Source organism: Micropterus salmoides, unplaced genomic scaffold, assembly GCF_014851395.1.
Source record: "Micropterus salmoides isolate LMB-PRFRI ecotype aquatic unplaced genomic scaffold, ASM1485139v1 Ms_hic_scaffold_8, whole genome shotgun sequence".
NCBI classification, from domain to species: domain Eukaryota; kingdom Metazoa; phylum Chordata; class Actinopteri; order Centrarchiformes; family Centrarchidae; genus Micropterus; species Micropterus salmoides.
This window is the reverse complement of record NW_024044570.1, coordinates 38714968-38731238: the sequence shown is the minus strand read 5'-3', so window position 1 is coordinate 38731238 and position 16271 is coordinate 38714968. Positions and strand designations below refer to the sequence as shown.

Genomic DNA, 16271 nt, shown 5'->3' with positions numbered 1-16271 from the left:
CGGGGCAAACTCCAGGCTTGCGGGGAAACCGAAAGCGCTTGGAGATCCCCCACCCTCCTCAGAGAGGTGATAGCAAGGAGAAAGGCCATCTTGAGGGTCAAGTGCTTAGCTTAAGCTGACTCCAGGGGTTCGAAGGGGGCCTCAGCCAACGCCCCAAGAACCACCTCCTCAGAGGGACCTGCCACCAGGGCCGTCCAGGAGCGACATGATGTCCGAGAACCACACCCGGGTTGGCCAGAACGGGGCTACGAGCAGTAGGCCGACATTGTCCTGGCGGACCCGCTCCAGAACCCCCGGGAGCAGAGCGACTGGGGGAAAAGCGTACAGTCGTAGCCTCGGCCACGAATGTACCATGGCGTCCAGACCCAATGGGGCTGGAGGAACGAGAGAAAACCATAGCGGGCAGTGCGTAGTCTCTTGAGAAGCAAACAGATCCATGTCTATTGGGCCGAACTCTCCGCACAAGAGCTCCACCACATCGGGGTGAAGTCTCCATTCCCCGGGCCTCAGCCCCTGCCTCGACAGCAGGTCTGCTCCCTGATTCTGCGTCCCCGGGAGATACATCGCCCTGAGCGATAGTAACCTCTGCTGGGACCACAGGAGGACGTGCCAGCCTGTACAGAGGGCGCGAGCGCAGACCGCCCTGGTGATTCAGATAGGCCACCACCGCTGTGTTGTCGGAACAAACCAGGACTTGGTGGCCTTGGAGATCGGGCAGGAAACTCATTAGAGCCTGGAACACCGCCAACATCTTGAGACAGTTGATATGCCACTCGGACTGATGCACCTGCCAGGATCCCCTAGCAAAGCGGCCACCCATGACCGCGCCCCAGCCCGTGAGGGAGGCGTCTGTCGAAATGACCAGCCGGCGACAAGACCCTCCCAGCATGGGCCCCTGGGACAGGAACCAAGTTTCCTTCCAAACTGATAGGGAACGAAGACACTTGCGCGTAACCCAAATCAGACAGAAAGGATTTCCCCTCGGGGAAAAACCCTTGGTCCTTAGCCACCACTGCAGGGATCTCATGTGCAGCAGTCCAGATGGTATTACGCTGGACACAGCCACCAGGAGACACAACACTTGTTGAAAGTGTTTTACAGTGATGGTGTGGCCTAACTTCACGCCTTTCACAGCAGCCAATATGGTATTGACACGTGCCGGAGACAATTGTGCCTGTATCGTTGTCGAATCCCATACTACCCCTAGGAACGTAGTCCGTTGGGTGGGCGCCAGCACACTCTTCTTTGCGTTGAGCCTCAGCCCTAAACGCAGCAGATGAGCCAGAATGACATCTCAATGCCGAACCGCCATCTCTCGAGACTGGGCTAGGATGAGCCAGTCATCGATGTAGTTGAAAATCCGGATGCCCTGGAGCCTCAGCGGGGCCAGTGCTTCATCCATACACTTGGTGAATGTGCGAGGGGAAAGTGCCAGGCCGAATGGAAGAACCCGATACTGGTAAGCCACACCCCCGAAGGCGAACCTCAGGAACTTCCTGTGAGAAGGACAGACGTGGAAATAGGCGTCCTTTAGATCTATCGTGACGAACCAATCCTCGGATTGGATGTGCGTCACAATGGCGGGGATGGTGAGCATCTTGAACCTGAATCTCCTCAGAGACCGGTTTAGAACCCGCAGATCCAAAATAGGGTGCAGGAGGGGAGAAAAGACTCCCCTACCCTGGTCTTCAGGACCTCTTCCCTGAGCTCCGTCGGGACTGGATGACGGTCCTCAGATCGCATCTCTCAGAAGGCCGAGGTTGAGAGCGCCGCCTCACTGCCCCAGCTCCTCGGGGGGGGCCCCGAGAAGCGACACTCTGCTTCCTCTCCTCTCGGTAGGAGCTCGTAGAGGGAAGGGACCTATGCCCGGCAGCCTCAGCTGCCTTGGGTCCAGACCGGCAAGGGAGGTACTGACAGAACGCTTCGCCCTGCTTCTCAACGTGCTGGAACCGATCCACCACCGAGTCCACCGCGTCACCGAAGAGGCCCGCCGTGCTCACCGGTGCATCGAGGAGGAAGCTCTTATCCTTCTCAGATATGCCCGCGAGGTTGAGCCATAGGTGACGCTCTATGGCCACCAGAACCGAGATGGACCAGCCAATGGAGCGGGCTGTTTCTTTGGTGGCCCGGAGAGACAGGTCCGTGGTTCTGCGAAGTTCCGCCAGATCTTCCTCAGAGGGACCCCCCCTCTGAACCATCTCCTGTAGCAGGTCGGCTTGGTAGGCTTGAAGCACGTGGTGGTGTGCAAGCTCGCACCTGCCTGGCCCGCTGCCATGTACGCCATCCCCACGAGCGTAGATGTGGTGCGACATGGCTTGGAGGGTAACACCGGCTTCTCCAGGAAGGACGCAAGTCGAGGGGAGAGATAGCTCGCAAGCGCATCTTCTACCTGAGGCATCCTCCCATAACCACGGTCCCTAACCCCCATCACATTACTGTAGTTCAGTGATCGGGGTGTAGAGAAGGGTCTGCCCCATGATTTACTCAGTCGCCTGATGACGCCGCCCCGACACCCGGAAGTCATCGTCCACTATGCTGAGCACGTCCACCTCCTCGCAGTCGGACTGCTGCAGCGTCTCCGGATCCAAACCGCGAGCATGAGAAGCAGAGAAACGGGCTCCCGAATGAGGAAAGGAAGCGTCGGAGCCAGCGGATGAAGGTCGGGAAAAAGCCTCAGCCGTCACTGAGCCGACTTCTTCTTCAGGTAAGACACACTGCTTGTAGGACTGGAGCTTTCTTCAAACAACATACAGAGCGCCTGCTGAATAGAAAAAAGCTAATGATGAGTGTGTACAGGTGTGCCTTATACTCCTCCGGTTATTCCGTCACACCTTACTGTTCTAGCAACAAACCAATAGGATTGGAGTGATTTCATTCACGTTCAGACCTGCTACGTCTAGAGGCTTTCCCATAGTGTCGTAACCAACGCAGTTCGAGTTCCCTCGAATGGGAACTACTGAATACTGCTCTTACGCTACATGTGCAGTAAAACAGCTGTTTAAAAGTCGGGATTTACTTGCTTTATTTTTTTTATTTCAGCCGGTGGGGTTAAGAAACATTAAGGTGCGTTCCCACTGAAAGTGAATTTAATATTCGCCTCGCTTTACTCACGCGAGTTTGACCGCTGGATATTTTGAGTGTTCACACACGTGCGTTTTAAGCGAATAAACACAGCCCACAAATACTATATGCTATATGAGCACAAAGTAAACCCTTGGCTGTGATTTAATTGCAATAACCAGATAAAACTTGTGCCGAAATAACAACAATATAATGCCGTTTTGTTAGACATATGAATTCATACTTTGTCAGGTCTGTCAGCAAGACAGCAGGACAACAACTTTCAAAATACGTGTTTTCTGAATGGAGTTTGGATCGATCAGGGCTATGCTCTGCTAACCTGTTCACAGTAAAGTATAACGACAGCTGGAATAAAGTTACAGACACACATGTTCTAAACTCACCAGGTAGTTCAACTTCCTCGCTTTCTTTTCTCAAAGTAATGTCCAGCTTTGTCCGGTTTTTATATAAAAATGAAGTACTAGTCCAGCAGAACTCTGGTGCCATCCGACGCTAACAACAACAGTGGAACCGCATGTGCACGGAAGCTAGCTGCCAACAAGCACGAGTGAAGATAAATCAAGTTGTAATTCCAAAAACTAAAGTGAAAAGCTATTTAATAAAAGCAGTTAACTCTGACCTCCTCCCGCTGTTAAACGGCGTAGTTGTTAGAGCAGATTTCAGACAACTACGGGTGTTTATGTGTCCGAAAGCTGCAGCGCTACTCCCCGCCCACTTCCCCGTTGTTTGTGTCCCCGTCGGCCAGTGGATCGTCATTACACCGCTCACCTGGTCCTCTTCAAACAATGCTCCGAAGGCTTTCGCAACATCGCGGTGAAGCGAATTTCTCGCCCATGTTGAAAAATTTTAACTCGCGCGAAACTCCTCATGGCTCTTTACAGCCATGAGGAATAAAAATTGGCTTTTCAAAAAGATAGTTTTACTCACCCAAAAATGAAGGAAACAAAAGTCCTGGGCCCATAAGAAAGGTTAACTATACAGAATTAAACTCAGGCTATGATAACTCATCATAAACTGAATAGAACTGCCCAGACTAACGTGATCCAAAGACAAACACTACTTACTGCACTACAAATAAAACAAAGTAGGACAATTATCCATCAGTTTAAATATTTTAACAAATAACGAAAACAAGTGCTTATATTATAATAAACACAGCTTATAATAACTAATAGCTATTATTAGAAGCATTGCTTATAATAATATTTTGCTCTGGCCTGACAAGATATTGCAACCAGCAGCTGCACCCTCACCACTAGTAACTCGAAAGAAATAATAATGTAAGGAGAATATCAGTAATTATCATCATCTATGTGTATTGTGCACATTACAGTTTAGGAAGGTTACAAATATTTAAATCAGCTGTGCAGCCACCACGGTTACCCTGTTGCCAAGCAGCATCCTTTACTTGATTGAGCTACTCCTAAACAACTGGGCATGACCAGTCTTACCTAACCATCGACCTATTACACTTCTCACTTTCCATCCAGCCTATCCAACTGTTAATCATATGTCCCTTGTCCAATGTTCAATTACAACTTATTAACCCTGTATTTACCTGTCCCAATTTAGGTAAAAAATGCAATTTCCAATCTTAGTTATTTATCCTACCAACTAGCCATCAGCCATATTACCTAACCATGTACCTATTGTGCTTACCGACTCTACCAATCTCCCTAACCCAATGCATCTGGTCACCCAACTCTAAAATAAATGTTATTGTATATGACTTGATTTGTATAATTATATGTTTTTTGGTTTAAAGCTGCCATGTTCATGGAGTATTGGAAGAGGAGGCAGATGAGACTGAACTATGAATGGGACCTGACTGGGTTTGAAGATGAGGAGGTGAGTGGTGCCCAAATCATGGACAGCACCAACACTGAAAATGAAAGAAGAATTGTGAAAACATAGACAGAAAGGTGTGAGCTACACTGTATGGATTACCCAATCAGATGTACCATACGTATATTTTGCTCCATGTCAACCAAGTTGGGAAATTTAAAGCTGGTTTCTTTATAATATTCACCATTTAAGTGTGTTTGTAGAAGAACATCTTCTTAAAATTATATATATTTTTTACTTTAGCACAGATCAGTGATCAACCACTCCAGAAAGAAAACCGCTATTATCTATTCTAAGGAAAAATGAAATAAAGCCAACAAAAGAAGCATACAAAACATACAACAAATCAACAGGTGTGTGTGTACTGTAAGTGTGCGTGTGAGACAGAGGAGTAGGAGAGACTGGGGGGGTTGGACCCGTTCATGTATCCGGCTCAGAATGGCGGCTCAAGGCCGGCAGATTTTTCAATCAAAATGGCAGTTCAAAACCATTCGATTTCAGAAACAAAACGGGGATATTCTAAACTTCAAGAATGGCAAAACACTGACGCAAGGCTGCCATTGGGTCACAGGTCAGGCTAGCTGCAGATGAGGCGTGTGTATGTGTGGGGTTAGTAAACAGGAAGGAGGAGAAGAAAGCACACATTCAAGGTTTACAAGATACAATATACCACAATATATCATACAGCCACCAGCAGTGAAATTTGCATTCAACAGTGGGTGCCAGCTTTCGTTTAAATAGAATGTGCTGTTTTTTTGTACTCAGAGAGCAAGAGCTAACACCAGAAGAATGTACAAATCCTTATTATTGTGGCAAACAACAGCTACAACTTTATCATGCAGAAACTGGTAGTGAACTTCATATTCAGCAACCGTGTTACTTGACTTGATAAAAATACTGTTTTTGGTCCCACATTTACATTTACTCATTTGGCAGACGATTTTATCTAAAGCTGCTTACATTTGAGGAAGAACATACGAGCATCAATAATACAGTAAGAGATCTTCAAGTGACAATAGATACTAGTAAGAGCAGCAATAAATAATAGTAAGAGCTAATAGCACATGTCATCAATAGGGTTAATACCTAGGAAAAGAAGTAGTAGTAGAAGAATTAACAAATCAATAGAAGAAGAAGAGCACAGGAAGTGGATATAAGAGGTTAGGGGATAGAGGTGTTATAAGAGAAAGTGTTCTCAGAGGAGATGAGTTTTCAGGAGCTTCTTGGAGTGAGAGAGGGACGCCCCTGCTCTGATGCCGTGTGGTAGCTCGTTCCACTATTGTGGTGATGAGAACAGGGACTGAGATGGCTTTGTGTGAAGGGGTGGCCGAGCCAGACGGCATTTGTTGGAGGAGCGCAGTATTATGGAGGCCATGGGGGAGCCAGTGTAGGTCGCTGAGTAAATGAGTCCTTTTGGACTGATCACACACAGTAAAAGGTACCAAGCGGCCACTGCCCAGCTGCAAAATCAACGTGTGTAGCCCAGAAAAACACTCAGCAATAATCAAGACACTCATTCCAACCATATATACAAATCCTCTTACATGATCGCTTTTGGTAGCAATTAGGTTTTGTCAGCCTTTTAGGAAATCCAGCGGAGTCTTCTCTCGGCGATGATTCGCTGGCAGTTTCAACTGGGCAGCTGATCATTCGTCAGCAGCAGGAATCAGTGGAGCCAACAGAGAGTTTCCTTCTCTCTGTAAAAGAATGTGTGTTCTCCTCTGCAGTTATGAAGCATTATCTTGTGTATAACGGATTCCTTAGGGGTCGAAAAATGTGTAGCAGCTCAGTAGGGGGCGTAATGGGTGCACTCCCGTGAATGAGCTGTAGTCTTGCGAGCACAGCCAATGACAACTCTTTGTCAGAGTAGCAAGAGATTCTAAATGTGTGTCACTAAATGTCAAAAAAGGGTTTTGGCACCTGTTTCTTTGTCTTTTGGTACACACATCCTGTTTTGTTTTGCCAAGTTTTAGTTGTATAAAAGTCTGATCTTATGATAAATATTTTAGTATAGTTTGAGTCAATGAAACATGTTGACATTTTTGTCTTTTTTAGTGAAAAGATTATATTTAAAATAAAAGTTTAGCCCAAACCATTTGTCATTAGTCACTCAACTTATTTTATATTATCTTATAATTATCTGATAAAAAAAACACAGGTTAAATGATCCACAACTCAATCTACCACACCACCACCTTACTATTTGGTTTAATATGTAATGTTCAAAGAAATTAGGGGAACACTTAGATCACACACACGTTAGATCCCAATTAATGAAATAGTTCAAAGTTCAAAATCTTTACTGTACATTGTATAATTCATTGAGAACAAAATGACGTTCAATAGAAACCAAATCATCATCTTTTGAGGGAAGTAAAAAAATTTAAATCACAGGCTGAAGGCAGATGGTACTGCTGGGTTGATGCCCGTCTTCTGGTATCTCCTCCGTTCTCTTGAGACTGTACTGGGAGACACAGCAAACCTTCTTGCAATGTATGGATGTGCCATCCTGGAGGAGCTGGACTACCTGTGCAACCTGAACGGGCTGCAGGTACTGCCACATGCTACCAGTAGTGACAAGGACACTAGCAAAACAATCAGTAAGATGAGGAAAGCAGTGCACCTGCTATCCTGCTTTCATTTGCACAAAAACAGGTGACACTGATTGACAATCGCTTATGCCTCCTAACTGACATGATGTTACACTGTGATGACTATTTTTGAGCAGCCAACAGTGTAGCCTAAAAACAACAGTGTAGCCTTATTCTTATGCCTAATCTCTGTTGTTATTACTTTAAAATTAAACTTTCTTTCTGTTAATTGCAACAGATCATCATGCATCTATGCAGCTGTCTGTCTCCACTGGCTACATGCAGGCTTGTTTCTTGTCTAATGGGCATAACCATGACCTGAAGGGTTTATTTAGACTTCAAGTCTATTGAAGCGTTATAACTATATTTATTGATTTCTTTAAATTTATTAAAAGTAGATAAATAAATATATTTATGTACATTTTGCAACCTATGTGGAGCAGAATTTGGTGCTCTCTGGCTATCTGTTCAGGTTTGTAATGTACGTTGTAGTGACGGCATTTCCCATTAAGCAGTGCTGGACTGAGTAGTTTATTTGCTGTTTCATTTTCAAGTGCAAATATTGCTTTTTGTTAGTGTTTGTTATGTGACCGTTCAGAACGTGTTGGTTTATGTTGGTAGGCTTATTGATGTTTTTGTGCTGTTTATAGTTTGCAGTTATTACAGCGGTGATTCTTGCATTTCTTGACCCTAGCTATTTTTGTCAGAGATTTTGGCAATGTTTAGATTTTTTTTATCTACATGTAAGTTGTGTTTGTTTTTTTATTTTATATGGTTAACAATTTTTTACCTTATTCAAGTTGGCAATTACATCTCTATATAGAGGAAAGCTCAATTTGAGTTGCAGTAAATGACTTCTTTTACCTTTTACTCCGTATGGTGGCCCCTTAGGAGAGAACACATACAAAAGTGAAAGCCCAAACATTAAGGAAATGCACTCCAAATCTCCAAAATGCTACATTAAGTGAAATGTAAGGAAAATTAAAACACATACAAAAGTGAAAACACAAACATTAAACCTGCAATAACTGATTTTTGGCCACTTTGGAGGCAGCTGAAACAAGTTATTGACATCACTTTTAAGTTAAAGCGAATGTAATTCTAATATTTACTTTGTCTTTAAGCTCTCTAACTTAACTCCTAGTTGCTCCAGAGGGTGTGACCTCTGACATATATAGCAATTTGTAAGTCGCTTTGGACAAAAGCATCAGCTAAATGAATTATTCTTATTATTGTTAATTAAGAATGATGTGTTGTACAGCTAAATTATGAGCTGAAACAAGCTCTGTAAAGCCAAGGGGAGCTGCAGACTCAGGTGATAGTTCTCTATAGGTGCATTACTAGCAGAGACCTCTTTGCATGTTTGTAATTGATGATAACTTTCATCAGCAAGGCCATTTCTGGACATTTTGGTGCCCATAGCCAATAGGCTAAATTAATCAAAAATGCCTGAATTGACCCTAAATTACTGATATGACAGTACCCCTTTTAGTTTTTAGACTCCTCTCAGCATCACGTGTTTGATTCAGAATGAGCAATGTCATTAGGCTTGTTCAACATGAGACAGCTATAAGAGCTGGGTCTCTTAATAGCCTGATCTCATCTACTTTCAAGGTGAGGTATAATTAGCATGAACTGTGCAAGGTCCCTGTTGAAACTGAAGGGATTTTTTAGGGCCCGAGCACCAACTGTGCAAGGTCATTATTGAAACTGAAGGGATTATTAGGGCCCGAGCACAAAACATGTGAGGTCCCGTTTGAAAGTGAAGGGATTATTAGGGCCTGAGAATGGAACATGTGAGGTCCCGTTTGAAACTGAAGGGATTATTAGTGCCTGAGCATGAAACGTGTGAGGTCCTGTTTGAAATTGAAGGGATTTTTTTAGGGCCCGAGCACAAACCGTGCAAGGTCCCGATAAAAATTTAAGGGATTATTTGGGCCCAAGCACTAAACGTGTGAGGTGCAAGTTAGCCTCAATTTAGGGGGCCTGCACATACTTGAAAACTCACCAAACTTTGCACATAATTCAGACGCGGCAAAAATGTTCGTATTTTATGGGTTTTGCGCATGGGCGTGGCAAAATGGCTCCTTAGCACCACCTACAAAGCACCTGTACAAAAAGCCTCTTGGAGCGATGCCCGACACCCAACAGGAAGTTGGCCATTTTGGATTTATTGGTCATTTTTTACACTATGTACTTTAACGAACACCTCTGAGGGAATTAGTCCAATCAGTCTCAAATTTTCGCTGTGCAAGCTAAACCCATTGACGATTAAAACTCTGGTTTTCGCAAACGGAGAGTTTTCATCCACAAGCGTGCCCGTGGCCTGGCGTCCAAAATCGATGATTCGCCACAAAACAGGAAGTTTAGTGTACATGCTCACATCTGCACCAAATTTGACTTGTAACAAAATTCATAACAGTCCCGCACTGAACACATCCATATGCCAATATTCACTCAAAGTCATAGCGCCACCTGCTGGCAACAGGAAATGACACGTTTTACGCTATGATTGACTACTCTATTCCTTAAGGACCGTGTTTTTGTTTGTGCTTTACAAATGTAGCATTTTTGGATTTTGAGTGCATTTTGTATGTATTGTCAGCAGGGGCCCACGATGCCATCATCTTAATAGCAAACAATTTGGGTAACATGCAGAATATTAACTCTATTGTGCTGTGTTTGAAATGTTGCTAATAATCCCTCATTGCACAGTAAAAGTGTGCATGCACAGTTATAGTAAATGCAGTAGGTCAAAACTGAAGCATTTTCTCCTCCAAATCTGCAGTTTAGGAAATATATATTGACTAACCTGCGGGTTTGTTTCAGACCTGTCTGATGGTCTGATTGCTTGTCTTTCTTGTTGTATGAGTGCAGCAAAAACATGTTCTCTTCAATCTAAACTAATATGTGTTTAATGTAAAGTCTATGGTGTTGATATGCACCTTAATAGCGATCCTCTTTATTTTATTGTATATTCACTTAAGGTTACCCTGGCTGTTTTTACTAATATTCCCTCCCCCTCTCTCTCTGGGTTTATTTTTCACAGGAAGCTCTCAAGGTTTGGATACATTTCTATTACTAGATAATGTCCTTTTCTTTCTCTTTATAGTCTTTCTGCTGCTGCCACCCTCTGATCATAACATGTCACACAAGACTGTAAGTGGTACTTGAAAATTTAGTATTTGTTTTACTTACAATGGGTACAACGGCAACACTTTATAATAACTACACTATGAAGCATTAGTTAAGTAGTACAGAATTCATCATTTATAATGCATTGTTCACACATTAATACACATTAGTAAGTCATTCATAAACACAGTTATAAATGTTTTATTCTTTATTATCTACACACTACAAACAAGGTTATTATAGTTTTGGATTTTTTATTAGTTTTTATTTTTATTTCGTTTTGACTTTCTGTATTCAATTTCAGTTTAGTTTTAATTAGTTTTTAACGTGAATTTGATAGTTTAGTTTATTTTATGAAAATGCTTAGTTTTAGTTTAGTTTTTATTAGTTTTAGTGTTAGTTTTAGTCTTTGTCGCTGCACGATGCCAAGCCCCGTTCAGGTTAGTTCAGTCCAGTTTAATTTATTCACAAAACATTAAAATGCAAGTACAATCATTAGAAATAATGCAGATTTGTGAAAAGGTGTCCCTTTTCACAAATCTGCATTTGCATTTCTGCGTACCTGCATTTTAATGTTTTGAGAATAAACTAAACTGGACTGAACTAAACTGAACTGAGCTTGGCATCGTGCAGCGACAAAGACTAAAACTAACACTAAAACTAATAAAAACTAAACTAAAACTAAGCATTTTCAAAAAATGAAAACCAAACTATCAAATTCACGTTAAAAACTAAAAAACTTAAAACTTAAAACTAAACTGAAATTGAATAAAAAAAGTCAAAACGAAATAAAAATAAAAACTAATTAAAAATCCAAAACTATAATAATCGTGGTTAGAGCTGCCCTTCAGACACTTCCAAAATTTGTCTAAAAGGACAGTGCACCAAGATAAATAACTTGGTAGTGAAGATCACAAAAACCTGACCCCTGGCAATGAAACAGTAGGTACGATTACCAATTTTCTACATTGGGGGCCACGTGCATACACCTTTTATAAAATATCACAATATTAACAAACATACATGAATGACCACATTCACTGAAATTGGCTAACATCCCAAACAATAATGTTTAATATTAATATTATATCACGCTTACACTGTTCCAGAAAACCATGTTTAGACTCTTCTGAATAATATATGACATGAACACATTCTCTCTGCACATTCTAGTTTTATAAAAAAAACCCAGTTTATATGCAAAATTGCATATGCATGGATCATGCTTATGCATTCTTTATATATCTGCAAATATATATCTAAAAATGTATATGTTTGTAGCATTATGTTTGCTGTTGTTCTCCAAATATCAACTTGCCCAGTGGCCATAAGTGTAGATGTATGTACAAACACCATGCATTAACACAAGAAGAAGATGCAGTAACAATGTGTGCATGTGATGCAGAAAGTCCAAATTCCCCCCAATCATGGTTAAAACTGAAATTATTTTTTTGTCAGCTAATTGTTTCAAACACTTTATCACACTCCAGATGTGAGAGACCATACAACATAACAAAGGGCTTCATTTGCTTCATTTCAATATTACTTAGCTAGCTTTATCACTGTTGCTTCTCTCTCTGACAGTTGCACTGAATGGAGCCTGGGATGGAGGCAAGACAACCATATACTACAACAGGAAATGAACAAATAATGCCAATAGGATCATCTTCAAATATATTTATAATACAACACACAAACTACAGACTCAAAAATGGTCATATAAATTGCCACAGAAAAATGCCACTCCCAGGTTCCATAAAAACTGCTGTCTTTAAGCAATGTGATATCAAGTTGTTGTGATATCACTTGTTTCCTTCTGTTCACGCTTTTTAGATGTGTCTGTTCACTTCCTTTTCCTACACAATGTTTCTTTTCAAATCTATTTTATATTAAAGCACTTGCAGTGGTTCAGGTAGGTGAGTATGCCTGGACTCTACTGTTGTGCTCACTAAATGATGTTGGTCTGTTCTGTATCCCTGAAGCTGTCAGAGAAAACAACTGCCACCTCTTGGTTGACCATGAAGGGATGGTCAGGGAGGTTCATGGGTGGATGGTGGGTGAGAGAGTAGGGGGTTCAATTTTATATAGTACATAACTTCATAACAGAAGTTCTAAGAAGATCTAATTAAAACTTTCATAGAGCATTTCTAGACCGCACTCTTTGTAATATTAATAACAGAGACCCCAAAAGCCCCACCATGAACAAGCAATTGGTGAGACAGGCAAGGAAAAACTCCCTTGTAGCAGATACAGACCTTGAACAGAACCTAGACTCAGGGTGGGCAGCCATCTGCCTTGACTGGTTTTCGATTGCTATCACTATTTTTACAACCTATTATTAGTCAAAAATAACTATATAGTATATACTCTATACTACTGAATTAATTAATAATTGTATCAGCGGTTGTCAAGCAGGAACATGGGGGCAGCAGGTTGCAATCATAGATTGAGGAGAGAGGAGTGGAACAAGAAAGTACAAAAAGAAGTTAAGTTAGGAACATGCATTAATGGGATGAGGTTGCATACAGAGGGAGAGAAAGAGGAGGACATAGGAGCTTAGTGCATCATGGGAAGTCTCCTGGCAATCGGGGTGTATTACAGCATAACTAAGTGATGGTTCAGAGATCACCTGAGCCAGCCCTAACTATAAGCTTTATCAAAGTGGAAAGTCTTAAGCTTGATTTATACTCTTGCGTCAGGGCTACGTGTGTATCTACGCCGTAGGCTATGTACGTAGCCAGGCATTTATACTCGTGCGTCCGTGTGTCCGTCAATCTGTAATTACATCCCCAAACACTAGTCGGCGGTAGCGCTACAGCGTCTTTTGCTGGCCGAGCAGGCTAACTTCCGGTTTAGCCCTAACGTGAATGGGGGTAAAATTGTATACGTGTGGCTGGTATCGCCTTTTCAAATGTTATCGACCGAGTGGATCACATTCTGATAGTTAAACGAGTCATTTCGCTCGGCTTGTGACGGTCAAATATATTGATCCACCGTGTTACAGCTGCTGTTTTGGCCGCTAGTAAAAGTTACTTCAAAGCACGGGCACTTCCTGACGGCTCGGAAGCATTGCGAGGCTACCCAGCCAACCAATCACAGATCTTATGGTCCGTGTCGCCTCGACGTGTAGTTACATTTTTGAGGAGGTGCACGTCAGGCTACGCCGGAGGTGACAGCGTAGGGTAGGGGGCTATGCAGAGGCTACGCCGTCGATTTGACGCAGAAGTATAAATTGCACTTTAAGCCTACTCTTAATTGTGGAAATGGTGTCTGTTTTTGGAGACTACAGGATCCACAAGTAACCCTGCATTATGGGGGTGCAGTGTTCTAGTAGGCTTATAAGGTACTATGAACTCTTTAAGATAAAGCTGATGATACACAGAGCAACTTTTAGAGCAATGGTGCTGGGCAATGTTGCTGTCAATGTTAAAGGAGAACTCTGCGCAATTTTTAAGTTAATCTTGATCGTTATACTTTTGTGAGAACTGTCTATAGAAAAAAAAACGAACCCGATTGGTGCTTGCAACACAGACCTGCTACAGCTAATGCCCAGAGCTCCCACTCAGCTAAAACGGCAGTTATGGGGGCATATACATAAAGTGTGTCTTTGTGCCTCTTAACAGACACTAAATGCAATTAAAATGTCTGTCCAGCATGAACAGGGCCCTTACATGACAACAAGATACGTTTAGCAACTTAGCCATTGTTTAAATTCACCTAAATAGTGTTTTAGACGGCTAACTGTTGTGCTGAAATCCCGTGGGAACTCAGAAGATCGGAAGTGAAGATCGGAGTTGCTCACAAGTGAAGAAGCTTAGAGTAACGTAACTATGGAGAATATAGAAGATTTTGAACACATGTAAGAGGCTTTTGAGTTTGATGGTCTTCCTTATTTATTCAAACCGAGTATACAGACGAAGAACTAGCCTCACAAGAATTGGAAAGAAGGAGACAGACAGAGGGGCAACTGGCAGATGAAGCATATGCTTCAAGGACACGGATTTCGGACCACTGGTGGTGTTTGTGTAGGTGTTGTGACCCAATGCCTACCGAGGAAGAAAGCCTGTGCTGTAAAGAGTGGGATCTCATACAGCCAGGTAACAAAAAATTTGTCACCTGTACCGAGGAATTGCCTGCTCTTATCCAAAAGGCAGTCCTGGACACTTTCTGTCAAAACCGGAGGGACTAAATGGGCAGCTATCCATAGAGTGAGTTGAATATCTGATTGATTACATGACATATACCTTTTCCTTAGCCTTTTATTAGTATTTAATTTTGTTTTTCTGTAAATACATTAGCCACTTCGCTAGTGAACTGACCAAACGTCTGTTCTCTCTTCCCCTACCCCCATTCCCTATAGCCAATGCAGACTGGTGGCCTACCGTGTTGTGCTAGAATGGGCACTAAAAGGAGAGTGCCTTGGGCCTGGCAGTAGAAGACCATTACCTAGCTGTGTTGTATCAGTGATCAGAAGAAAGTATCCCTCCCCCACTGGTACTTACATTAGATTTCAGGAGGCAGAGGAGATAAATGTTCTGGTCTGAATTGTACATTGTGCATGTTCAAAAAGATTACATGATGTCATTCATTATAATAAAGATAGTAAATCAAAGTTCTTGTGCTCCTGTGTTTTTACTCGAACTATAAGAACACAGTATTACAGTTACAAACAAAACTTTATTTTACAACAATAAATTACAGAACAGTGTAAGCTTTATATAAAAAATGTCAAAATGGTCATTTAACAATGGTGTTGCCAAGCTCAAAACCGAGATTTGGTATGAGCAACCAGATCACCCTTGTCCGGCCTTGGAATTGGAGGGATGTTCTGGAGCAATTTCCTTGGTCCTGGTTTACGAGGGGGTAAAGTGTCGGAGAAGATGACAGTAGCGTCCTCTCTCCTCCTCAGCACACGCACAACAAGATCATGACGAAGATCACAACCCAACATGGGTTTTGCAACCCATTGCTGACTCTGTCTTGAGTATACAGCTTTGTACCGTGGTTGTCCTAAAATACATGAAATTACAAATTAAATACAGCATCTCCATGGAAAACCTGAAGAGACTAGGTAGTATACAATGAATGTGATGTTGTCATGTAAAACATATTGATATAAATGAGCATATATTATAAGATACCTTCTTTTGTCTTCACCTGTGGTCTCCCAACGTTGCTATTATGGTCTACTATTGCGAGTTGGGTACGAGCCCTCATGCTGTTGTCGCTTCTCAGCATACTTCAGTATGACCTGATGGTACACCTCGAAAGATCCTGTATAAATGTAATATAACACACTCAATGATCCAGTGTAACTGGTATTATTGCATTGTAGGTAGTAATGAAACAAAACTGCTTCTCTAAAAAAAATGTATAGATGTTGCAACAATAATCATCATGACTGGAAAAATATTTGAATTAATGTAAATAGATACCAGTATGCTTGAAGAGTGACATCTGCCTCAAGTCTCTATGGAGATTTTTGTCCAACACCACTCCCTTCAGTGCCACAAAAGCTGATGAATCTGGTCTCAGCCACCTTTTACGCCTCTGTTCATCCTCTGTCAGGGTTGTGTGATGGCAGGTGTACTGAGCACCATCCTCCTACCACCGGTGAAT

General features: G+C 42.4%; 1 protein-coding gene across 2 annotated transcripts in view; it reads left to right on the top strand.

The window, feature by feature from the left end:
- Window positions 1-16271, top strand: part of LOC119894156 (anoctamin-1-like) — a gene marked incomplete at its 5' end in the record, with an annotated part of 91599 nt that overhangs the window by 24649 nt on the left and 50679 nt on the right. The window contains 2 exon segments of one of the 2 annotated variants that reach the window (XM_038706719.1): window positions 4847-4929; window positions 10567-10578. In XM_038706719.1, the coding sequence (XP_038562647.1) occupies window positions 4847-4929; window positions 10567-10578 (95 nt within the window). 2 annotated transcript variants of the gene reach the window in all.